Source organism: Triticum aestivum, chromosome 7A (assembly GCF_018294505.1).
Source record: "Triticum aestivum cultivar Chinese Spring chromosome 7A, IWGSC CS RefSeq v2.1, whole genome shotgun sequence".
NCBI lineage: Eukaryota > Viridiplantae > Streptophyta > Magnoliopsida > Poales > Poaceae > Triticum > Triticum aestivum.
The window spans coordinates 719,665,650-719,692,703 of record NC_057812.1 but is presented as its reverse complement, the minus strand read 5'-3'; the positions used below and the strand labels follow the sequence as shown (position 1 = coordinate 719,692,703).

At 43.2% G+C, this 27,054-nt stretch overlaps 1 protein-coding gene across 1 annotated transcript; it reads right to left on the bottom strand.

Moving 5' to 3' along the window:
* Positions 1-11,621: 11,621 nt before the first annotated feature.
* LOC123147048 (V-type proton ATPase subunit C-like) lies at positions 11,622-14,667 on the bottom strand. The gene is made up of 4 exons (XM_044566301.1): positions 14,190-14,667; positions 12,935-13,051; positions 12,615-12,740; positions 11,622-11,833 (listed from the first exon to the last, which is right to left on the bottom strand). Exons 1-4 carry the CDS (start codon positions 14,283-14,285, stop codon positions 11,822-11,824), a joined length of 351 nt encoding a protein of 116 aa, XP_044422236.1. The 5' UTR covers positions 14,286-14,667; the 3' UTR covers positions 11,622-11,821.
* Positions 14,668-27,054: the final 12,387 nt, after the last annotated feature.

Genomic DNA, 27,054 nt, shown 5'->3' with positions numbered 1-27,054 from the left:
AATAGAAGCGCAAAAGGCCCGTGTTGCAAAACTCGACAAGCCTTGTTGCATTGGTTGATGCACACTCACGGGAAGAAGATATGATGGTTGTCGAGCTCGTGATCCTACGGCTACCGAGGCGGCGGATGTTTCTAAACATCACCCGGCCGAAGCACAGCATGCCCCAAATCATATGTGTCAAAGGTGGTAAAAAGATAAATCTACCGTTGGGCCTTCATGCTGGGCCAGCCACAACAGTGAACAATATCAGCATAACTCAACCCCAAAAACATATTGTAAGAAACAAAATTTGAACCTGCGACCTTGAAGATTGATGTGGAGTCCAGTGTCATACCAACAGGACTAACGCATGCTGATTTAAACTTGGGGGTTAGATCTTACTTGATCCGTCGTGTTAGTTTTTTTTAGTCAGCTAATGCGCACAACAAGCTGGGCCTGAACCTGCGCTCCCTGACGAAAACCTTGTACGGCCCATCTAGTTGGCCCAAGAAGTATGTGATGCAATACGATGACCAATTGATGAGACAGCTAATTGCTCACAGACCCAAAAGAAATGTTCACTTTCAAGTTTTGTTCAGTTTTTCAAAAAATGTTCACATTTTCAAACTTTGTTCAAAACTTCAAGAAATGTTCCAATTCCCAAAAAGTTTTCACAGATTGAAAAATGTTCGAGATTCCAAAGAATGTTGGCGTTTTTACAAAAAAATCAAGGTTTCATATTTTTCAAAAATTTTAAAATGTTTGTGTTTTCAAATTTCTTCAAAATTTCAAAAAACTTCCCATTTCCATAATTATCCACAGATTAAAAAATGTCCGAATTTTTAAAAATGTGTTCAAAATTTGAAAATGATCCAATTTCAAAAGATAATTCACTTTCTTCGACAAAAAAATACATTCAAATATTTCATAAATATCTTTTCAAATCTCGGTGCTGCAGTGTGTTCTTTACATATATTGCCCATTAGCAAATCAACAACAGCTTTCAGTTCTAGTGGTTAATAGTGTGCACTCTGTATTATGAGGTTGCGATTCAGCTCCTTCCTAGCGCACTGCAGTTTTCTAATTTTTTCTATCGCGCACTAAAGAAAACATCATGTTCACTCGCCCCAGTGGGCCGGCCTAGCCGCGGGACTCCCTACATGACGCCTGCGTTCTAACTGTTGGACCTCTTCCACCGCAGCGCGCGCGCACCATCGTCGTGCTAAAAATAGGATTCCCACCTTGTGGTATTAATGCCATGGATATTTCGTTTAAATAGTCCCACATGGCCGGACATGGAGTATGTGAGCTCGAGCTCACATGCACCCTTTGCTACAGTACAATCGAAAAACATATTTAAGAAGTTCAAAAAAATCTGATTTTTTTTGCAACAAACATTGATGTGTGTTTCACATGCGTTCCAATTTCGTGATGAAATACCATTTGTGGAGGCCTCAGCAAAAGACAAAATAATGCTTAAAAACTGTTATTGGAAGCATTTTGATTGTGGGTTCTGGATAGGAAAACATTCTAAGAAGTTGTGGCGCTGTTTGGGAATAGAATTGGTGCATGGTGGCGTGTGTGCATGAAGAAGTTGCCTCAAGTTTAATTGTGGGTTTTGGATAGGCAAACATACTAAGTTGTGGTGGAGGCTAAGAAGATGTGGTGCTATTTGGGAATGGAATTGGTGCGTAGTGGCATGTGTGCATGAAGAAGCTGGCTCGCGTTTGATTGTGGGTTGTGGATAGGCAAACATGCTAAGAAGTTGTGCTGCTGCTTGGGAATGGAATCAGTGCATTGTAGCATGTGTGCTTGCGCCAAACTATCAACCTGGTCAGCTGCATAAATATAATGTCTCCATTTAGTAGTACTAGACCGCAATGGCCCCAATCTTGTAGAAGCCTGGGCCCTTGACCGATCTAAGACCTAGACATCATCCAAGAAAGCAAAAAGAATGTTGGAGAGAGGTGTAAGCCATGAGAGACTGTCTGCCGAACATAGCGGAGCATGTACTTGACTTCAGATGAATGCAATCACAAGGTGAGTGGAGGTACTGACAGACAGGATTAACCGAAGCATTGGCCACCACTGGTTCGAAGACATCGCCGAGGGCAAGGACAGTCAGGGAGCCCTGCCCGTTTAAGAGGTAGAGAGGAGCCCCCCCCCCCCCCCTGCTCATTGGTGAAGAAGGCATGCGGCGGCGAGCATGCTAGTGGTGGAGGATGGTGTGTACCTACGTAATATGGATCGAAGGGAGTATCTAATAATCCCCAAACCGAACATTCCTAATAGGCATGTTGCCCCACTACTAATGGGCCCAACCGACGCTCACCTTTTCCCAAACTCCTCTGTGGCTCGATTTTGCTCCCATGCTGATCGAAGGCGTTGCCGTAAGCCAGAGCTCCTCCGCGGCTGGACGATGCTCTTCCCAGCCGGAGCTCCCAGCCGCCACAACTCCATAACAGAGTACCAGTGGCGTACGCAAAATCGCTATCAATAGCGGACGGGAGGCCCATCCCTAATACTCTCTCCGTCTGGAATTACTTGTCATCAAAATGGATAAAAATGAATGTATCTGGAACTAAAAAATATTTGGATACATCCATTTCAATGACAAGTATTTCCGGACGGAGGGAGTACATTACTTATCAGTGTTGGGTGGCTTTGGCTACCCGCCGCTGGTGAAACTCCTCAAAATTAAACTCTCCATAAACAAATATAAGACATTTTAGATATTTCATTATAAAATACATATGTACTTAAGTGAGTGAACAAATATATTAAAATGCATCTGAACCAGAATAGAGTTTTGAACGTCTTATACTATACTTTTTACGGAGGGAATACTATTTATTGTAGATCGAAGAGATATTAGGGGCACGTATTTACCATTTATGTTAATTATTTTAAAAATACTAAAAAATTTGTGCATGCAAACTATTTTTCGCTTTATCAAATTTGGGGTTCCTATTTTTTTCGTTTACCGCCTAGGGCTTCCCGTGTTTCTGCTGGATTATTTTCGCTCCACGTAATCCTTCCGAGTCTTTTCCCCCACCCCCCGCCACCATCTCCCCACCTCCGGATCGGTTCCGCCGGCACCTGCCCATCCCGTGTGCCACCCATTCCCACATACGGCATGGATGCAGCCTCACCCAAGTGCTAATCTCCGCCGATGACTTCCTTTTCTCCTCCGCCAACGATCTTGCCAGTTGGAGCCCCGTTGGCGTCCGACTTCCTCACCGTCGCCAAGTCGCGCTCCTCACGGACGTCATCTTCACCGTCACCAAGTTGCATCCATGCCGGGGTCATCCTCTACCGGAAGCTCCGCTGCGTGTTGCGTCAATAAACCATCCACAGGCAGCTCTTGGCACCGTCCAATATCTTCAGACTTCCGCCCCGTCAAGCAGGTGATTCCTTCAATCCCATCTCCTCTATAATTTTAGCATTAAGTCAATGAAAGTAGCCTCCTTCATTAAGGTCCTGTTCGGTTCTTGGGGTTTGATTCCCCGGATCAACACCTATGGTTTCAGATTAACCCCTCCTGCTACTCTATTCCCCATGGGGTTTCAGTTTCCAATCCATGTATAATCTTCCCAGACACCAGTCTGTTCGGTTACGGAAGGGATCAAAGGTGGCTTGTGCTACCTCTTGAGCACTGCGTTGGATTTCCCCGAAGAGGAAAGGATGATGCAGCAAAGTAGCGTAAGTATTTCCCTAAGTTTTTGAGAACCAAGGATTCAATACAGTAGCAGGTTGCGTGCGCGTCCCCTAGTACCTGCACAAAGCAAATAACTCCTCGCAACCAACGCGATAAGGGGTTGTCAATCCCTTCACGGTCACTTACGAGAGTGAGATCTGATAGATATGATAAGATAATATTTTTGGTATTTTTGTGATAAAGATGAAAAGTAAAATAAAGGCAAAGTAAAAGCAAAGGAAATAACTAAGTATTGGAAGATTAATATGATGAAGATAGACCAAGGGGCCATAGGTTTCACTAGTGGCTTCTCTCAAGAGCATAAGTATTCTATGGTGGGTGAACGAATTACTGTTGAGCAATTGACAGAATTGAGCATAGTTACAAGAATATCTAGGTATGATCATGTATATAGGCATCACGTCCGAGACAAGTAGACCGACTCATGCCTGCATCTACTACTATTACTCCACTCATCGACCGCTATCCAGCATGCATCTAGAGTATTAAGTTCATGGAAATAGAGTAACGCCATAAGCAAGATGACATGATGTAGAGGGATAAATTCATGCAGTATGATAAAAAAAACCATCTTGTTATCCTCGATGGCAACAATACAATACGTGCCTTGCTGCCCCTACTGTCACTGGGAAAGGACACCGCAAGATTGAACCCAAAGCTAAGCACTTCTCCCATTGCAAGAAAGATCAATCTAGTAGGCCAAACCAAACTGATAATTCGAAGAGACTTGCAAAGATAACGAATCACACATAAAAGAATTAAGAGAATATTCAAATATTGTTCATAGATAGACTTTATCATAAACCCACAATTCATCGGTCTCAACAAACACATCGCAAAAATAAGATCACATCGAATAGATCTCCACAAGAGAGGGGGAGAATATTGTATTGAGATCCAAAAAGAGAGAAGAAGCCATCTAGCTAATAACTATGGACCCGAAGGTCTGAGGTAAACTACTCACACTTCACCAGAGAGGCTATGGTGTTGATGTAGAAGCCCTCCGTGATGGATACCCCCTCCGGCGGAGCTCCGGAACAGGCCCCAAGATGGGATCTCGTGGATACAGGAAGTTATGGCGGTGTAATTAGGGTTTTGGCTCCGTATCTGATCGTTTGGGGGTATGTAGGTATATATAGGAAGAAAGAGTACGTCGGTGGAGCAACAGGGGGGCCACGAGGGTGGAGGGCGCGCCTGGGGGGTGGGCGGGGTAGGCACGCCCCCCTACCTCGTGGCTTCCTCTTTTGTTTCTTGATGTAGGGTCCAAGTCTCCTGGATCATGTTCGGTGAGAAAATCACGTTCCCGAAGGTTTCATTCCGTTTGGACTCCGTTTGATATTCCTTTTCTTTGAAACCCTAAAATAGGCAAAAAAAACAACAATTCTGGGTTGGGCCTCCGATTAATAGGTTAGTCCCAAAAATAATATAAAAGTGGAAAATAAAGCCCAATAATGTCCAAAACAGTAGATAATATAGCATGGAGCAATAAAAAATTATAGATTCGTTCGAGACGTATCAAGCATCCCCAAGCTTAATTCCTGCTCGTGCTCGAGTAGGTAAATGATAAAAACAGAATTTTTGATGCGGAGTGCTACTTGGCATAATTTCAATGGAATTCTTCTTAATTGTGGCATTAATATTCAGATCTGAAATATTCAAGATAAAAGTTCATATTGACATAAAAAATAATAATACTTCAAGCATACTAACTAAGCAATTATGTCTTCTCAAAATAACATGGCCAAAGAAAGTTCATCCCTACAAAATCATATAGTTTAGTCATGCTTCATTTTCGTCACACAAGAATGCTCTCATCATGCACAACCCCGATGACAAGCCAAGCAATTGTTTCATACATTAGGAATCTCAAACCTATAAAATTTCACGCAATATATGAGCGCGAGCCATGGACATAGCACTATGGGTGGAATAGAATATGATGATGGGGGTTAGGTGGAGAAGACAAAAAGGGAGAAAGTCTCGCATCAACGAGGCTAATCAATGGGCTATGGAGATGCCCATCGATTGATGTTAATGCAAGGAGTAGGGATTGCCATGCAACGGATGCACTAGAGCTATAAATGTATGAAAGCTCAACAAAAGAAACTAAGTGGGTGTGCATCCAACTTGCTTGCTCACGAAGACCTAGGGCACTTGAGGAGGCCCATTGTTGGAATATACAAGACAAGTTCTATAGTGAAAATTTCCACTAGTATATGAAAGTGACAAAACAAAAGACTCTCTATCATGAAGATTATGGTGCTACTTTGAAGCACAAGTGTGGCAAAGGACAATAGCATTGTCCCTTCTCTCTTTTTCTCTCTTTTTTTTGGCCTTCTCTTTTTTTATGGACTTTCACTCTTTTTTTTCATATTCCTCACTTGGGACAATGCTCTAGAAAATGATGATCATCACACTTCTATTTATTTACAACTCAATGATTACAACTCCATACTAGAATAAAAGATGACTCTATATGAATGCCTCCGGCGGTGTACCGGGATATGCAATGAATCAAGAGTGACATGTATGAAAATTATGAACGGCGGCTTTGCCACAAATACTATGTCAACTACATGATCATGCTAAGCAATATGACAATGATGAATGTGTCATGATAAAAGGAATGGTGGAAAGTTGCATGGCAATATATCTCGGAATGGCTATGGAAATGCCATAATAGGTAGGTATGGTGGCTGTTTTGAGGAAGATATAAGGAGGTTTATGTGTGAAAGAGCGTATCATATCACGGGGTTTGGATGCACCAGCGAAGTTTGCACCAACTCTCAATGTGAGAAAGGGCAATGCACGGTACTGAAGAGGCTAGCAATGATAGAAGGGTGAGAGTGCGTATAATCCATGGACTCAACATTAGTAATAAAGAGCTCACATACTTATTGAAAAAATCTACAAGTCATCAAAAACCAAAGCACTATGCGCATGCTCCTAGGGGGATAGATTGGTAGGAAAAGACCGTCGCTCGTCCCTGACCGCCACTCATAAGGAGGACAATCAAATAACACCTCATGTTTCAAATTTGTTACATAACGTTTACCATACGTGCATGCTACGGGACTTGCAAACTTCAACACAAGCACTTCTCAAATTCACAACTACTCAACTAGCACGACTTTGATGTTATTACCTCCATATCTCAAAACAATCATCAAGCATCAAACTTCTCTTAGTATTTAAAACACTCATAGGAAAAAAATTACTAATCTTGAATACCTAGCATATTAGGATTATTTAAGCAAATTACCATGCTATTTAAGACTCTCAAAATAATCTAAGTGAAGCATGATATATCAATCGTTTCTATAAAACAAATCCACCACCGTGCTCTAAAAGATATAAGTGAAGTACTAGAGCAAAACAATATAACTCAAAAGATATAAGCGAAGCACATAGAGTATTCTAACAAATTCCAAATCATGTATGGATCTCTCAAAAGGTGTGTACAGAAAGGATGATTGTGGTAAACTAACAAGAAAAGACTCAAATCATACAAGACGCTCCAAGCAAAACACATATCATGTGGTGAATAAAAATATAGTTCCAAGTAAAGTTACCAATAAAAGTAGACGAAAGAGGGGATGCCTTCCGGGGCATCCCCAAGCTTTGGCTTTTAGGTGTCCTTAGATTATCTTGGGGGTGCCATGGGCATCCCCAACCTTAGGCTCTTGCAACTCCTTGTTCCATAATCCATCAAATCTTTACCCAAAACTTGAAAACTTCACAACACAAAACTCAAAGTAGAAAGTCTCGTGAGCTCCGTTAGCGAAAGAAAACAAAAGACCACTTCAAGGTACTGTAATGAACTCATTCTTTATTTATATTGGTGTTAAACCTACTGTATTCCAACTTTTCTATAGTTTATAAACTATTTTACTAGCCATAGATTCATCAAAATAAGCAAACAACACACGAAAAACAGAATCTGTCAAAAACAGAACAGTCTGTAGTAATCTGTAGCTAGCGCAAGATCTGGAGCCCCAAAAATTCTCAAATAAATTGCTGGACGTGAAGAATTTATCTATTAATCATCTGCAAAAAGAATTAACTAAATATCACTTTCCAAATAAAAATGGCAGCAGTTCTCGTGAGCGCTAAAGTTTTTCTGTTTTTTACAGCCAGATATCAAGACTTTCCCCAAGTCTTCCCAACGGTTCTACTTGGCACAAACACTAATTGAACACAAAAAACACAACCAAAACAGAGGCTAGATAAATTATTTATTACTAAACAGGAGAAAAAAGCAAGGAATAAAAATAAAATTGGGTTGCCTCCCAACAAGCGCTATCGTTTAACGCCCCTAGCTAGTCATAAAAAGCAAGGATAGATCTAGGTATTGCCATCTTTGGTCGGTAATTCTTCAATGAGGCATCTACCATCCTTAGGAATTTATTTATTTTTAGTTATTATCAAACTTTTAGGAACAAGATCAAAAAATTCATTCGTAACAAATGGTTCCTTGATGATAGCAACAAGATTGGGGTGAATACTTATAGATTTTAGATCCGCAGTTTCCTTACTAGAGGATTCACCCTTATTTTTAGGAACATACATAAGCTTGGCAATTTTAGTAGGAGGACTTGGAGTATTCTTTACGGAAGAAAAAGAGGTTCCCAAGTTGGTAATGATATCTTCAAGTTTATCGATCCTAGTGGAATCATGATTTATTCTTTCATTGACTATGGGTTCCTTCTCTTTAATATTTTTCAAAGTGACTCCTACTTTAGATCCATATTGAGAGATTCGGTTGTGGATCTTTTTATCCAAATTTTCAATTGACTCTACGGTAGCAACCTTATTTTCAATAATTTCGAGCCTTTGCATTACATGCTCCAAAGTTAATACAGTTCCATTAACCAAAAGAGGTGGTGGGCCAAATAAATCTATCATAGCATTATAAGAATCAAAAGTGTGGTTACCCAAGAAATTCCCTCCAGTAATGGTATCAAGGACATATCTGTACCTAGGAGAAACGCCTACATAAAAATTGCGAAGAAGAATGGAAGTAGATTGCTTCTTGGTAGATCTATTTTGAGCATTGCAAATTCTATACCAAGCATCTTTTAGATTTTATACCTCCCTTTGCTTCAAATTTAGAACTTCATTCTCGGGAGACAACGGAGAAGATAGAGGACTCGCCATAACGATAAGCAAACGGAAAAGAGGCAAACGGAAAAGAAAGGGAGGATAGAGAGAGAGAGAGAGAGAGAGAGAGAGAGAGAGAGAGAGAGGGCGAATAAAACGGCAAGGGTGAAGTGGGGGAGAGGAAAACGAGAGGCAAATGGCAAATAATATAATGCGGGAGATTAGGATTGTGATGGGTACTTGGTATGTTGACTGTTGCATAGGCGCCAGAAATGGCTCGTTGTTGGAAGTCAAATCTTGACTTGTGTGAACCTCCCCAGCAACGGCGCCAGAAATTCTTCTTGCTACCTCTTGAGCACTGCGTTGGATTTCCCCGAAGAGGAAAGGATGATGCAGCAAAGTAGCGTAAGTATTTCACTAAGTTTTTGAGAACCAAGGCATCAACCGAGTAGGAGGTTGCGCGTGCGTCCCCTAGTACCTGAACAAAGCAAATGACTCCTCGCAACCAACGCAATAAGGGGTTGTCAATCCCTTCACGGTCACTTACGAGAGTGTGATTTGATAGATATGATAAGATAAATGTTTGGTATTTTTGTGATAAAGATGAAAAGTAAAATAAAGGCAAAGTAAAAGCAAAGGAAATAACTAAGTATTGGAAGATTAATATGATGAAGATAGACCCGGGGGCCATAGGTTTCACTAGTGGCTTCTCTCAAGAGCATAAGTATTCTACGGTGGGTGAACGAATTACTGTTGAGCAATTGACAGAATTGAGCACAGTTATGAGAATATCTAGGAATGATCATGTATATAGGCATCACGTCCGAGACAAGTAGACCGACTCATGCCTACATCTACTACTATTACTCCACTCATCGACCGCTATCCAGCATGCATCTAGAGTATTAAGTTCATGAAAACAGAGTAACACCTTAAGCAAGATGACATGATGTAGAGGGATAAATTCATGCAATATGATAAAAAACCCATCTTGTTATCCTTGATGGCAACAATACAATACGTGCATTGCTGCCCCTACTGTCACTGGGAAAGGACACCGCAAGATTGAACCCAAAGCTAAGCGCTTCTCCCATTGCAAGAAAGATCAATCTAGTAGGCCAAACCAAACTGATAATTCGAAGAGACTTGCAAAGATAACGAATCACACATAAAAGAATTAAGAGAATATTCAAATATTGTTCATAGATAGACTTTATCATAAACCCACAATTCATCGGTCTCAACAAACACATCGCAAAAAGAAGATCACATCGAATAGATCTCCACAAGAGAGGGGGAGAACATTGTATTGAGATCCAAAAAGAGAGAAGAAGCCATCTAGCTAATAACTATGGACCCGAAGGTCTGAGGTAAACTACTCACACTTCACCAGAGAGGCTATGGTGTTGATGTAGAAGCCCTCCGTGATGGATACCCCCTCCGGTGGATCTCCGGAACAGGCCCCAAGATGGGATCTCGTGGACACAGGAAGTAACAGCGGTGGAATTAGGGTTTTGGCTCCGTATCTGATCGTTTGGGGGTACGTAGGTATATATAGGACGAAGGAGTACGTCGGTGGAGCAACAAGGGGCCCACGAGGGTGGAGGGCGCGCCTGGGGACGGGGGGGGGGGGGTAGGCGCGCCCCCCTACCTCGTGGCTTCCTCTTTTGTTTCTTGACGTAGGGTCCAAGTGTCCTGGATCATGTTTGGTGAGAAAATCACGTTCTCGAAGGTTTGATTCCGTTTGGACTCCGTTTGATATTCCTTTTCTTTGAAACCCTAAAATAGGCAAAAAAAACAACAATTCTGGTCTGGGCCTCCGGTTAATAGGTTAGCCTCAAAAATAATATAAAAGTGGAAAATAAAGCCCAATAATGTCCAAAAAAATAGATAATATAGCATGGAGTAATCAAAAACTATAGATACGTTGGAGACCTATCAGCTTGGCAGTGACAACGCTAAATGGTAATCATCCATGACTAGTAATTTGATAGTGACAAACAAGTAATGTGACAGTCAGATGGCATTTTTCTGCACAAGAAACTACTGAATTAAATGGTCAACAAGTTGCAGTCATATGAAAAGCTACTATATAGCGAAGAGCCACACACATTGCAGAGATATCTGATACGTCTCGAACGTATCTACTTTTCCAAACACTCTTGCCCTTGTTTTGGACTCTAACACTACTAGAAAAACCCCTACTAATGGCGCACCTAATTTGGCCATTAATGGCGCATCACTGGTGCGCCATTACTAGCACGCCATTAGTAATTTTTACTAATGACGCACCAGTGGTGCGCCATTAGTATCTGGTATACTAATGGCGCATCACTGGTGCGCCATTAGTATAGGCCACGGTGCGCCATTAGTATGCCTCCCAGGGGCCATGTATACCCAGGTGCTTTGGCATACTAATGGCGCACGTCCACGAGATGCGCCATTAGTAACCGCGGCATACTAATGGCGCACTGTCCAGTGATGCGCCATTAGTATGCTTTGTCATACTAATGGCGCACTGTCATGTGATGCGCCATTAGTATGAATATTAGATTTTTTTTTATTTTTTTTTCTGTTTTTTGCACAGGTTACAAAATGTATAATTTGACAAAATATAGACAACACACATCAACAACAGATTCATCGAATACAATAGAAGATTAGTCTTTGAATACAATTCATCATATTAGTCTCCGAATACAATTCATCATATTAGTCTCTGAATTGAAAAGACCGAACAAAGATAGAACATTATATTACAAGTCGACCGCGAGTAGCGAGTTTGTCTTCACATTACAAGTCGATATCGATCATCTAAACTACCATCACATAGAAGAGAGCTGCGGTCATCACCATGAGCATCATCACGATGAAACTCGTCTTCATCCGGTTCCTCCAACGCTCCCTCCCCTCTCCCGCTAGTTAGAATGAGCATCATCAATGCCACTAATGTCCAGCAACCAAGCAACTGAAGCCCAATATTCTAGGTATACTCTCATCAGTTAAGTTCGGCCATGATGACCACTAGGAGTAGCACTGCCATACACAGAAAAATAACATCACAGTAGTGTTTCCATCAATAGAGAAGCCGATCTGTTTTGCCTATTACTACGATTTTATGAGAATGGGCACATGTTGAAATTCTGCAGAGCTTAAACGAATGAATAGAATTAGCAGCCATCATTTGTAGCTTTGAACTAACAATCACGGATCAGAAAAAAAGGGGATGCATCCCAATCTGCTTAATGAGTTGACCGCAATATGATTTCGCCCTAAAAAGGGATGCACTGGTGAGAGAATAACAACATTAACAAAAATATGCCCCAGATTCCATTATGCCATGGAAGTTGCAACTCAACCATTGTCCTTACAGTTTTAACAAGAGAAAACTACCAGAGAGTGACAACTATGTGAGTTCGCACTATCAAAATAGAAATTCAGATTCAGCATGATATGATCACACCATGTTCTGGTTTTCAGACTACCACTGAAGAAGATCAAATAACCAATTAAACAATGAACAAATTCACAACCTTCATGTTCAGGCTTGCGATTGAACTAGAAAGAAAAATCAAAAGTTTGTGTAGGCTAACATAGTAAATAGATGAGGAAACTACTGTAGAAACCAACCACGAGCTGGAGAGTAGTTCATAATGGATGAGTTTTGATGAAGAACATCTGTGCAATCAAATGAAATATTTGACCGACTTATTTCTACAGTACCTTTGGAAATGTACAGGAACTAAGGGCATGTGGTTTGTTCACCATACGGTTCATAGACGATATTAGGACATAATACACTGCAACAGACATGTACCTCACTGTAGCTTGCATAGCACCATTGCAATAGAGAGGTCCTCATAACTTCCTGGTCTTGCAGCAGTTTTTCTAGCTCTTGCTTCCGACTCTCCTGTGCTTTAGGACTATACTCAAAGTCACGGATCTGAAATCAAGTGCGAAATAGATGTTAGTGGATGACAAAATAGTTACTAGAATGGTAGGTACCAACTGACAAGATAAATTTTTGCCTAGCTATTAGGAGCTATACCAAAGGCTACATGGAGTACTGCCACCGTGTCAAATTAAGGTTAAATGCAAGCAATGGTTTAAAAGAAAGGATCAGGGCAACAAAGTTACCTGGAAACCTTTCTCATGAGAATGGACCTTAAAGTTGTCAACAACCTTGGCAAATAATGTTACAGTGTAGAGTGCATACTCATTGTCCTCGTAAAGCTTTTTTGATGATCTCGGAACCTATATAAACAATAATTATAAGCATAGATAGAGAAGATTAAAAGAGAAACAACACACTAATGCTACAATGCCTCACAGTATAATTTTACTATAGCCAACAACACTTAAAGAAATAATATCTATAGACGATTCCATACAAAGTAGAACAGTTTTACTGCAATGCACACAAGCTACTAGTGACTGGTTATATTGGTTCATTGTCATTAAATTAAAAAAGAACAAAAGGAACAAACAAAGAGTACAAGAACAAACAAAGCTCATTGTCTAATTTCATTTTAGCTAACAGAATGTTGTGACAGAACTACCACAATCCCCACTCATACAGGAAGTCCACAATGGTGGGAGCCGACTTTCCCTACAATGTAAGTCAGCTACTGAATATATTTAGGTGCATCATCTGACACTATGGATGGTCTAGTTGCATAGCAGATTACAAGTACATTAATAGCAAATTACGAACTAATGTACTTTGGTGGCCTCACGATCCTTCTTGTTGCAACAAAGACAATATCATGTGCAAGAGAAGCACATTTATCAAATTTCATCGTTTCAAATTTTAACATCATTTTAGAGTATAAACAAACTCCTCTAGCTAAACATGTCACGGTTTTTATAGTGATGATCTTGGACAAAGTGCAAGGGGGTCAAGTATATAACCAATAAGCTTGGAGGCAAAGATTTATAGTACAAGCATGAAAATTAGAACAACAGATGATTTTCTGCCCGCAAATGATTTCACTTGTTATGTGACACTATCATACTATATTAAAATGCAATGACAGTCTACTCAATGCAAGCCTACATTTGTAACGATCCTGAACTTTTGAATGCATGCCAGCAGCAACTGACTCCATTTGCTGGGAAACTTTCAGCCATATATAACACAATGCCATACCAAAATGCCTGTTCCTGCAAAACCACCATGACAAAAGTAAGGGTAATCGATGGGTGGGATACATCTAATCAGCAGCCAGGACAGAGCTACATTTCAGCAGCACAAAAGACTTTTCTTGTGACCCACCACAGCAAGCTTGTTGTAAGCTGTATAGGTCAAAAAGTAGACGCCCTAACATCATCGCATCTATCATCAGTAGCAGAGTCGAAATCAGGTCAACGATGGGGAACATCAGGCGCGCACCTTTTCAATGGGGAGCGTGAAGAGCGCGATGCTGGCGGCCGTGAGCAGGACGGCACCCATAGCGAGGCGGAGGGCCGAGAGCCATGAGAACGCCATGGACGCGAGCAGCCTCCGCCGCCAGGGCCTGAGCCTGCAGTCCTCCCCCTCGCCGCCCTTGTTCGCGCCGTCCGCCCAGCCCCACCGCCCTCCCCCACACCCACAGCCAAACCGCCGCTCCTGCCAGATTCCCTAGATTCACCTTCCTCCCCACCTTGGCCGCCCCTGCCTCCCGCGCTGCCTCACCTCGCCTCTCCTTGTCCTGCCGCATCAACTCATCCGACACCTGGTGCACTGTGCTCGCTTGCGAGGAAGAGGGGCGGTGGTCGGAGGCGAGGACGGGTCCGGCGGCGGCGCTCCAACCCTAGCGCTCGATTCTATCGGTGGCGGCAGCGAGGAGATGGGGATGAGGGGGATGAGTGCGATGGGAGGAGGGGGTCGATTGGATCTCATCTGAGTTAGGGTTTGGGCTACGGGTGGGGGTTTCTTTTTTCATTGTCCGATGGGAAGATACTAATGGCGCACTCCCACACGGTGCGCCATTACTAGTTTAAACTAGTAATGGCGCACCGCGGGTGAGTGCGCCATTAGTAGTTTTGCAGAAAAAGGAGTAAAAAAATAATAAAAAAAACAACATTAGTGGCACACTTTCTGACTGGTGCGCCATTACTAGTTACAACTAGTAATGGCGCACTTTCTATGGATGCGCCATTAGTATGTTTGGACAGGCGCACTAGTTCAAAAAAAAACTTGATACTAATGGCGCACCATGGGCCAGGTGCGCCATTAGTAGTTTCAACACTAATGGCGCATCAGGAGGTGGTGCGCCATTAGTATATACTAATGGCGCACCACTTGTCTGGTGCGCCATTAGTGCCAATCCCATCTATAGCCCTTTTTCTAGTAGTGTAACTTGCATGATTTGAATGGAACTAACCCGGACTGACGCTATTTTTAGCAGAATTACCATGGTGTTATTTATGTGCAGGAACAAACTTTCTCGGAATGACCTAAAACTTCACAGAGACACTTTTCAGAAAATAAGAAAAATACCTACCAAAGATGAAGGCCAGGGGGCCCACTGTCTTGCCACGAGGGTGGGGGCGCGCCTGCCCCCCTAGGGCGCGCCCCCCTACCTCGTGGGCCCCCTGTTGCCTCTCCGACTCCAACTCCACCTCCATATATTGAGTTTCGATGAGAAAAAAATCAGAGAGAAGAAATCATCGTGTTTTACGATACAGAGCCGCCGCCAAGCCCTAAAACCTCTCAGGAGGGTTGATCTGGAGAACGTTCGGGGCTCCGGAGAGGGGAATCTTGTTGGAAATATGCCATAGAGGCAATAATAAAAGCATTATTATTATATTTCCTTGTTCATGATAATTGTCTTTATTCATGCTATAATTGTGTTATCCGGAAATCGTAATACATGTGTGAATAACAGACACCAACATGTCCCTAGTGAGCCTCTAGTTGACTAGCTCGTTGATCAACAGATAGTCATGGTTTCCTGACTATGGACACTGGATGTCATTGATAACGAGATCACATCATTGGGAGAATGATGTGATGGACAAGACCCAATCCTAAACATAGCACAAGATCGTATAGTTCGTTTGCTAGAGTTTTCCAATGTCAAGTATCTTTTCCTTAGACCATGAGATCGTGTAACTCCCGGATACCGTAGGAGTGCTTTGGGTATGCCAAACGTCACAACGTAACTGGGTGACTATAAAGGTAGACTACGGGTATCTCCGAAAGTGTCTGTTGGGTGACATGGATCAAGACTGGGATTTGTCACTCCGTATGACGGAGAGGTATCACTGGGCCCACTCGGTAATGCATCATCATAATGAGCTCAGAGTGACCAAGTGTCTGGTCACGGGATCATGCATTACGGTACGAGTAAAGTGACTTGCCGGTAACGAGATTGAACGAGGTATTGGGATACCGACGATCGAATCTCGGGCAAGTAACATATCGATAGACAAAGGGAATAGCGTACGGGGTTGATAGAATCCTCGACATCGTGGTTCATCCGATGAGATCATCGTGGAGCATGTGGGAGCCAACATGGGTATCCAGATCCCGCTGTTGGTTATTGACCGGAGAGTCGTCTCGGTCATGTCTGCTTGTCTCCCGAACCCGTAGGGTCTACACACTTAAGGTTCAGTTACGCTAGGGTTGTAGGGATATGTATATGCAGTAACCCGAATGTTGTTCGGAGTCCCGGATGAGATCCCGGACGTCACGAGGAGTTCCGGAATGGTCCGGAGGTAAAGATTTATATATGGGAAGTCCTGTTTCGGGCATCGGGACAAGTTTCGGGGTTATCGGTATTGTACCGGGACCACCGGAAGGGTCCCGGGGGTCCACCGGGTGGGTCCACCTGTCCCGGGGGGCCACATGGGCTGTAGGGGGTGCGCCTTGGCCTAATGGGCCAAGGGCACCAGCCCCACATAGGCCCATGCGCCTAGGGTTTAAGGGGGAAAGAGTCCTAGGAGGGGAAGGCACCTCCTAGGTGCCTTGGGGGGGGGAGGGAAACCCCCCTTGGCCGCCGCACCCCTAGGAGATTGGATCTCCTAGGGCCGGCCACCCCCCCCTTGGCCCTCCTATATATAGTGGGGGAGAGGAGGGACTTCATACCTGAACGCCTTGGCCTTTGGTTGCCTCCTTCTCCCTCCCCAACACCTCCTCCACCTCCATAGTGCTTAGCGAAGCTCTGCCGGAGTACTGCAGCTCCATCAACACCACGCCGTCGTGCTGCTGCTGGTGCCATCTCCCTCAACCTCTCCTCCCTCCCTTGCTGGATCAAGAAGGAGGAGACGTGGCTGTTCCGTACGTGTGTTGAACGCGGAGGTGCCGTCCGTTCGGCGCTTGTCATCGGTGATTTGGATCACGTCAAGTACGACTACATCATCACCGTTTTTTTGAACGCTTCCACTCGCGATCTACAAAGGTATGTAGATGCATCTAATCACTCGTTGCTAGATGAACTCCTAGATGATCTTGGTGAAACGAGTAGGAAAATTTTTGTTTTCTGCAACGTTCCCCAACAGTGGCATCATGAGCTAGGTCTATGCGTAGTTCTTCTTGCGCGAGTAGAACACAATTTGTTGTGGGCGTAGATTTGTCAACTTTCTTGCCGTTACTAGTCCTTTCTTGCTTCAGCGGTATTGTGGGATGAAGCGGCCCGGACCAACCTTACACGTACGCTTACGTGAGACCGGTTCCACCGACTAACATGCACTAGTTGCATAAGGTGGCTGGCGGGTGTCTGTCTCTCCTACTTTAGTTGGAGCGGAATCGATGAACAGGGTCCTTATGAAGGGTAAATAGAAGTTGACAAATCACGTTGTGGCTTTAACGTAGGTAAGAAAACGTTCTTGCTAGAACCCTAATTCAGCCACGTAAAACTTGCAACAACAATTAGAGGACGTCTAACTTGTTTTTGCAGCAAGTGGTTTGTGATATGATATGGCCAAAGTTGTGATGAATGATGAATGATCTATATGTGATGTATGAGATGTTCATGCTATTGTAATAGGATTCACGACTTGCATGTCGATGAGTATGACAACCGGCAGGAGCCATAGGAGTTGTCTTTATTCTTTTATATGACCTGCGTGTCATCGAGAAACGCCATGTAAATTACTTTACTTTATTGCTAAACGCGTTAGCCATAGTAGTAGAAGTAATAGTTGGCGAGCAACTTCATGGAGACACGATGATGGAGATCATGATGATGGAGATCATGGTGTCAAGCCGGTGACAAGATGATCATGGAGCCCCAAGATGGAGATCAAAGGAGCTATGTGATATTGGCCATATCATGTCACGTTTATTATTTGATTGCATGTGATGTTTATCATGTTTTGCATCTTGTTTACTTAGAACGACGGTAGTAAATAAGATGATCCCTCACAATAAATTCAAGAAGTGTTCCCCCTAACTGTGCACCGTTGCGACAGTTCGCTGTTTCAAAACACCACGTGATGATCGGGTGTTTTATTCAGACGTTCACATACAACGGGTGTAAGACAGATTTACACATGCAAACACTTAGGTTGACTTGACGAGCCTAGCATGTACAGACATGGCCTCGGAACACAGAAGACCGAAAGGTCGAGCATGAGTCGTATAGAAGATACGATCAACATGAAGATGTTCACCGATGTTGACTAGTCCGTCTCACGTGATGATCGGACACGGTCTAGTTTAACTCGGATCATGTAATACTTAGATGACTAGAGGGATGTCTAATCTAAGTGGGAGTTCACTAATAATTTGATTAGTTGAACTTAATTATCATGAACTTAGTCTAAAATCTTTGCAATATGTCTTGTAGATCAAATGGCCAACGTAGTCCTCAACTTCAACGCGTTCCTAGAGAAAACTAAGCTGAAAGACGATGGCAGCAACTATACGGACTGGGTCCGGAACCTGAGGATCATCCTCATAGCTGCCAAGAAAGATTATGTCCTACAAGCACCGCTTGGTGACGCACCCGTTCTCCCTGCAGAACAAGATGTTATGAACGCTTGGCAGGCACGTTCGATGACTACTCCCTCGTTCAGTGCGGCATGCTTTACAGCCTAGAGCCGGGGCTCCAAAAGCGTTTTGAGAGACATGGAGCATATGAGATGTTCGAAGAGCTGAAAATGGTTTTCCAAGCTCATGCCCGGGTCGAGAGATATGAAGTCTCCGACAAATTCTTCAGCTGTAAGATGGAGGAAAACAGTTCTGTCAGTGAGCACATACTCACTATGTCTGGGTTGCATAACCGCTTGACTCAGCTGGGAGTTAATCTCCCGGATGATGCGGTCATTGACAGAATCCTCCAGTCGCTTCCACCAAGCTACAAGAGCTTTGTGATGAACTTCAATATGCAGGGGATGGAAAAGACCATTCCTGAAGTATTTGCTATGCTGAAATCAGCAGAGGTAGAAGTCAGGAAGGAACATCAAGTGTTGATGGTCAATAAAACCACTAAGTTCAAGAAAGGCAAGGGTAAAAAGAACTTCAAGAAGGACGGCAAGGAGGTTGCCGCGCCCGGCAAGCAAGCTGCCGGGAAGAAGCCAAAGAATGGACCCAAGCCCGAGACTGAGTGCTTTTATTGCAAGGGAAGCGGTCACTGGAAGCGGAACTGCCCTAAGTACTTAGCGGATAAGAAGGCCGGCAAAACAAAGGTATATGTGATATACATGTAATTGATGTGTACCTTACTAGTGCCCGTAGTGGCTCCTGGGTATTTGATACCGGTGCAGTTGCTCACATTTGTAACTCAAAGCAGGGGCTGCGGAATAAGCGGAAACTGGCAAAGGACGAGGTGACGATGCGCGTCGGGAATGGTTCCAAGGTCAATGTGATCGCCGTCGGCACGCTACCTCTGCATCTCCCTTCGGGATTAGTTTTAAACCTTAATAATTGTTATTTAGTGCCAGCTTTGAGCATGAACATTGTATCGGGATCTCGTTTAATTCGAGATGGCTACTCTTTTAAATCTGAGAATAATGGTTGTTCCATTTTTATGAGAGATATGTTTTATGGTCATGCTCCTATGGTGAATGGTTTATTCTTTATGAATCTCGAACGTGATGCTACACATGTTCATAATGTGAGTACCAAAAGAAGTAAGGTTGATAATGATAGTCCCACATACTTGTGGCACTGCCGCCTTGGTCACATAGGTGTCAAACGCATGAAGAAGCTCCATGCTGATGGACTTTTAGAGTCTCTTGATTATGAATCATTTGACACGTGCGAACCATGCCTTATGGGTAAAATGACCAAGACTCCGTTCTCAGGAACAATGGAGCGAGCAACCGACTTATTGGAAATCATACATACTGATGTGTGCGGTCCGATGAGTGTTGAGGCTCGCGGTGGCTATCGTTATGTTCTCACCCTCACTGATGATTTAAGTAGGTATGGGTATATCTACTTAATGAAACACAAGTCTGAAACCTTTGAAAAGTTCAAGGAATTTCAGAGTGAGGTTGAAAATCAACGTGACAGGAAAATCAAGTTTCTACGATCAGATCGTGGAGGAGAATACTTGAGTCACGAGTTTGGGGCACACTTAAGAAAATGTGGAATAGTTTCACAACTCACGCCGCCTGGAACACCTCAGCGTAATGGTGTGTCCGAACGTCGTAATCGCACTCTGTTAGATATGGTGCGATCTATGATGTCTCTTACCGATTTACCGCTTTCTTTTTGGGGCTATGCTTTAGAGACTGCCGCATTCACTTTAAATAGGGCTCCGTCGAAATCCGTTGAGACGACACCGTATGAATTATGGTTTGGGAAGAAACCTAAGCTGTCGTTTCTAAAAGTTTGGGGATGCGATGCTTATGTCAAGAAACTTCAACCTGAAAAGCTCGAACCCAAGTCGGAAAAATGCGTCTTCATAGGATACCCAAAAGAAACTATTGGGTACACCTTCTACCTCAGATCCGAAGGCAAGATCTTTGTTGCCAAGAATGGGTCCTTTCTGGAGAAAGAGTTTCTCTCGAAAGAAGTAAGTGGGAGGAAAGTAGAGCTTGATGAAGTATTACCTCTTGAACCGGAAAATGGCGCAACTCAAGAAAATGTTCCTGAGGTGCCTGCACCGACTAGAGAGGAAGTTAATGACAATGATCAAGATACTTCTGATCAAGCCCCTACTGAAATTCGAAGGTCCACAAGGACACGTTCCGCACCAGAGTGGTACGGCAACCCTGTCTTGGAAATCATGCTGTTAGACAACGGTGAACCTTCGAACTATGAAGAAGCGATGGCGGGCCCGGATTCCGACAAATGGCTAGAAGCCATGAAATCCGAGATAGGATCCATGTATGAAAACAAAGTATGGACTTTGACTGACTTGCCCGTTGAGCGGCGAGCCATAGAAAATAAATGGATCTTTAAGAAGAAGACAGACGCGGATGGTAATGTGACCATCTATAAAGCTCGGCTTGTCGCTAAGGGTTATCGACAAGTTCAAGGGGTTGACTACGATGAGACTTTCTCACCGGTAGCGAAGCTGAAGTCCGTCCGAATCATGTTAGCAATTGCCGCATTCTATGATTACGAAATATGGCAAATGGACGTCAAAACGGCATTCCTTAATGGTTTCCTTAAGGAAGAATTGTATATGATGCAGCCGGAAGGTTTTGTCGATCCTAAGAATGCTGACAAAGTGTGCAAGCTCCAACGCTCGATTTATGGGCTGGTGCAAGCATCTCGGAGTTGGAACATTCGCTTTGATGAGATGATCAAAGCGTTTGGGTTTACACAGACTTATGGAGAAGCCTGCGTTTACAAGAAAGTGAGTGGGAGCTCTGTAGCATTTCTCATATTATATGTAGATGACATACTTTTGATGGGAAATGATATAGAACTCTTGGACAGCATCAAGGCCTACTTGAATAAAAGTTTTTCAATGAAGGACCTTGGAGAAGCTGCTTATATATTAGGCATCAAAATCTATAGAGATAGATCGAGACGCCTCATAGGTCTTTCACAAAGCACATACCTTGATAAGATATTGAAGAAGTTCAATATGGATCAATCCAAGAAGGGGTTCTTGCCTGTGTTACAAGGTATGAAATTGAGCTCAGCTCAATGTCCGACCACGGCAGAAGATATAGAAGAGATGAGCGTCATCCCCTATGCCTCAGCCATAGGTTCTATTATGTATGCCATGCTGTGTACCAGACCTGATGTAAACCTTGCCGTAAGTTTGGTAGGAAGGTACCAAAGTAATCCCGGCAAGGAACACTGGACAGCGGTCAAGAATATCCTGAAGTACCTGAAAAGGACTAAGGAAATGTTTCTCGTTTATGGAGGTGACGAAGAGCTCGTCGTAAAGGGTTACGTCGACGCTAGCTTCGACACAGATCTGGATGACTCTAAGTCACAAACCGGATACGTGTATATTTTGAATGGTGGGGCAGTAAGCTGGTGCAGTTGCAAGCAAAGCGTCGTGGCGGGATCTACATGTGAAGCGGAGTACATGGCAGCCTCGGAGGCAGCACATGAAGCAATATGGGTGAAGGAGTTCATCACCGACCTAGGAGTCATACCCAATGCGTCGGGGCCGATCAAGCTCTTCTGTGACAACACTGGAGCTATTGCACTTGCCAAGGAGCCCAGGTTTCACAAGAAGACAAGGCACATCAAGCGTCGCTTCAACTCCATTCGTGAAAATGTTCAAGATGGAGACATAGAGATTTGTAAAGTACATACGGACCTGAATGTAGCAGATCCGTTGACTAAACCTCTCCCTAGAGCAAAACATGATCAACACCAGAATTCCATGGGTGTTCGATTCATCACAATGTAACTAGATTATTGACTCTAGTGCAAGTGGGAGACTGTTGGAAATATGCCCTAGAGGCAATAATAAAAGCATTATTATTATATTTCCTTGTTCATGATAATTGTCTTTATTCATGCTATAATTGTGTTATCCGGAAATCGTAATACATGTGTGAATAACAGACACCAACATGTCCCTAGTGAGCCTCTAGTTGACTAGCTCGTTGATCAACAGATAGTCATGGTTTCCTGACTATGGACACTGGATGTCATTGATAACGAGATCACATCATTGGGAGAATGATGTGATGGACAAGACCCAATCCTAAACATAGCACAAGATCGTATAGTTCGTTTGCTAGAGTTTTCCAATGTCAAGTATCTTTTCCTTAGACCATGAGATCGTGTAACTCCCGGATACCGTAGGAGTGCTTTGGGTATGCCAAACGTCACAACGTAACTGGGTGACTATAAAGGTAGACTACGGGTATCTCCGAAAGTGTCTGTTGGGTGACATGGATCAAGACTGGGATTTGTCACTCCGTATGACGGAGAGGTATCACTGGGCCCACTCGGTAATGCATCATCATAATGAGCTCAGAGTGACCAAGTGTCTGGTCACGGGATCATGCATTACGGTACGAGTAAAGTGACTTGCCGGTAACGAGATTGAACGAGGTATTGGGATACCGACGATCGAATCTCGGGCAAGTAACATATCGATAGACAAAGGGAATAGCGTACGGGGTTGATAGAATCCTCGACATCGTGGTTCATCCGATGAGATCATCGTGGAGCATGTGGGAGCCAACATGGGTATCCAGATCCCGCTGTTGGTTATTGACCGGAGAGTCGTCTCGGTCATGTCTGCTTGTCTCCCGAACCCGTAGGGTCTACACACTTAAGGTTCAGTTACGCTAGGGTTGTAGGGATATGTATATGCAGTAACCCGAATGTTGTTCGGAGTCCCGGATGAGATCCCGGACGTCACGAGGAGTTCCGGAATGGTCCGGAGGTAAAGATTTATATATGGGAAGTCCTGTTTCGGGCATCGGGACAAGTTTCGGGGTTATCGGTATTGTACCGGGACCACCGGAAGGGTCCCGGGGGTCCACCGGGTGGGTCCACCTGTCCCGGGGGGGCCACATGGGCTGTAGGGGGTGCGCCTTGGCCTAATGGGCCAAGGGCACCAGCCCCACATAGGCCCATGCGCCTAGGGTTTAAGGGGGAAGAGTCCTAGGAGGGGAAGGCACCTCCTAGGTGCCTTGGGGGGGGAGGGAAACCCCCCTTGGCCGCCGCACCCCCTAGGAGATTGGATCTCCTAGGGCCGGCCACCCCCCCTTGGCCCTCCTATATATAGTGGGGGAGAGGAGGGACTTCATACCTGAACGCCTTGGCCTTTGGTTGCCTCCTTCTCCCTCCCCAACACCTCCTCCACCTCCATAGTGCTTAGCGAAGCTCTGCCGGAGTACTGCAGCTCCATCAACACCACGCCGTCGTGCTGCTGCTGGTGCCATCTCCCTCAACCTCTCCTCCCTCCCTTGCTGGATCAAGAAGGAGGAGACGTGGCTGTTCCGTACGTGTGTTGAACGCGGAGGTGCCGTCCGTTCGGCGCTAGTCATCGGTGATTTGGATCACATCGAGTACGACTACATCATCACCGTTCTTTTGAACGCTTCCGCTCGCGATCTACAAAGGTATGTAGATGCATCTAATCACTCGTTGCTAGATGAACTCCTAGATGATCTTGGTGAAACAAGTAGGAAATTTTTTGTTTTCTGCAACGTTCCCCAACAAATCTGTCGCCATCGTCATCATCAACCATCCTCCATCACCAATTTCATGATGCTCACCGCCATGCGTGAGTAATTCCATCGTAGGCTTGCTGGACGGTGATGGGTTGGATGGGATCTATCATGTAATCGAGTTAGTTTTGTTAGGGTTTGGTCCCTAGTATCCACTATGTTTTGAGATTGATGTTGCTATGACTTTGCTGTGCTTAATGCTTGTCACTAGGGCCCGAGTGCCATGATTTCAGATCTGAACCTATTATGTTTTCATCAATATATGAGTGTTCTTGATCCTATCTTGCAAGTCTATAGTTTCATATTATGTGTTATGATCCGTTAACCCTGAAGTGACAATAATCGGGATACTTACCGGTGATGACCGTAGTTTGAGGAGTTCATGTATTCACTATGTGTTAATGCTTTGTTCCAGTTCTCTATTAAAAGGAGACCTTAATATCCCTTAGTTTCCGTAAGGACCCCGCTGCCACGGGAGGGTAGGACAAAAGATGTCATGCAAGTTCTTTTCCATAAGCACGTATGACTATATTCGGAATACATGCCTACATTATATCAATGAACTGGAGCTAGTTCTGTGTCACCCTAGGTTATGACTATTACATGATGAACCGCATCCGGCATAATTCTCCATCACTGATCCATTGCCTACAACCTTTCCATATATTGTTCTCCGCTTATTTACTTTTCCGTTGCTATTGCTATCATCACTACAAAATACCAAAAACATTACTTTTACTATGGTTACCTTTTGCTACCGTTACCACTATTATCATATTACTTTGCTACTAAATACTTTGCTGCGGATATTAAGTTTTCAGGTGTGGTTGAATTGACAACTCGGCTGCTGATACTTGAGAATATTCTTTGGCTCCCCTTGTGTCGAATCAATAAATTTGGGTTGAATACTCTACCATCGAAAACTATTGCGATCCCCTATACTTGTGGTTATCAAGACCATTTTCTGGCGCCATTGCCGGGGAGCATAGCTCTATTCTTTGAGTCACTTGGGATATATATATATCTTCTTATCATTATGAAGAACTTGAGAGATCCAAAAACCAAGATCTATCCCTCAACTACGAGGGGAGGTAAGGAACTGCCATCTAGCTCTGCACTTGATTCACCTTCTGTTATGAGTAAGCTTGCGACACCTACACCTGCTTCTGCTATTCGTTCTGATATGTCGCATGTTATTGATGATGCCACTTCTGCTATGCATGATACTTATGATGAAACGACCTCTATGTCTGATACTACTGTGCCACTTAGTGATTTTCTTGATGAACAACTTGCTAGGGCTAGAGAAATTGAAAATATTGAATTTGATGATACTGATGAAAGTGATGATGAAGAACCACTTGCCATTCCTAAGGGTTATGTTTTTGATCAAGATGCTTCTTTAGCCATTTTAGCTTGCAAAAATAGAACTGAACTTAAAAAATTATTAGCTAAATGGAGTAAGCAATCCCTAAATGATAGAATGAAACCTGACCCTGCTTTTGCTACTTCACATATCTTTGTTACTGATAAGGATTATGAATTCTCTGTTGATCCTGATATAATTACTTTGGTTGAATCTGATCTTTTTCATGGCTATGAATCTGAAACTGTTGTGGCACATCTTACTAAACTGAATGATATAGCTACCCTGTTCACTAAAGATGAGAGAACTCGCTACTTTTATATCCTTAAAATATTTCCGTTCTGATTAAAGGGTGATGCTAAGATATGGTTTAATTCTCTTGATCCTGGTTGTGTGCGTAGTCCCCAGGATATGGTTTATTACTTCTCTGCTAAATATTTCCCTGCTCATAAGAAACAAGCTGCTTTAAGGGATATATATAATTTTGTGCAAGTTGAAGAAGAGAGTCTCCCACAAGCTTGGGGGAGGCTTCTCCAATTACTTAATGCTTTGCCTGATCATCCTCTTAAGAAAAATGAAATACTTGATATCTTTTATAATGGACTAACTGATGCCTCCAGAGATTACCTGGATAGTTGTGCTGGTTCTATTTTCAGGGAAAGAACACCGGATGAAGCTAAAATTCTATTGAATAATATGTTGACAAATGAAAATAATTGGACACCTCCGGAGCCTATTCCTAAACCAACTCTGAAGAAGAGGGGTATTCTATTTCTCAGTCCTGAAGATATGCAAGAGGCAAAGAAATCTATGAAAGAAAAGGGTATTAAAGCTGAAGATGTTAAGAATTTACCTCCTATTGAAGAAATACATGGTCTTAATTTACCGCCTGTTGAAGAAACATGTAATCTTAATCCATTACCTATTGAAGAAACTCATGGTCTTGATAACCCGACACAGGTAGTAAAGGTAAATTCGCTCTATAAATATGATAAAGTTGTAATCCCATTTACTAAAATTGCTAGCCCATGCTTAGATGAGTTTGATAAATTTATGGCTAAGCAAGAAGACTTTAATGCTTATTTTGGTAGACAACTGAAATATAATTCAAATATGCTTGGACACTTGGGTGATTATATGGCTAATGTTAAAAGTGAACTCAAACTTATTAGTAAACATGATTCTATGGTTACCACTCAAGTAGAACAAGTACTTAAAGATCAGAATGATTTGCTCAATGAATTGAATAATAAGAATAATGATAATGTTGTTAGAGTTATGACTAGAGATGGTAGAATGACTCGGGAACCTTTGTATCCTGAAGGCCATCCTAAAAGAATTGAGCAAGATTCTCAAG

Excerpts from the sequence above, each read along its gene's own strand:
- LOC123147048 (XM_044566301.1), bottom strand. The coding sequence starts at position 14,285 with ATGGCGTTCTCATGGCTCTCGGCCCTCCGCCTCGCTATGGGTGCCGTC. Across the intron at positions 13,052-14,189 it reads TCACGCTCCCCATTGAAAAG|GTTCCGAGATCATCAAAAAA; the intron begins GTGCGCGCCTGA and ends TTGTTTATATAG. Across the intron at positions 12,741-12,934 it reads CTCATGAGAAAGGTTTCCAG|ATCCGTGACTTTGAGTATAG; the intron begins GTAACTTTGTTG and ends ACTTGATTTCAG.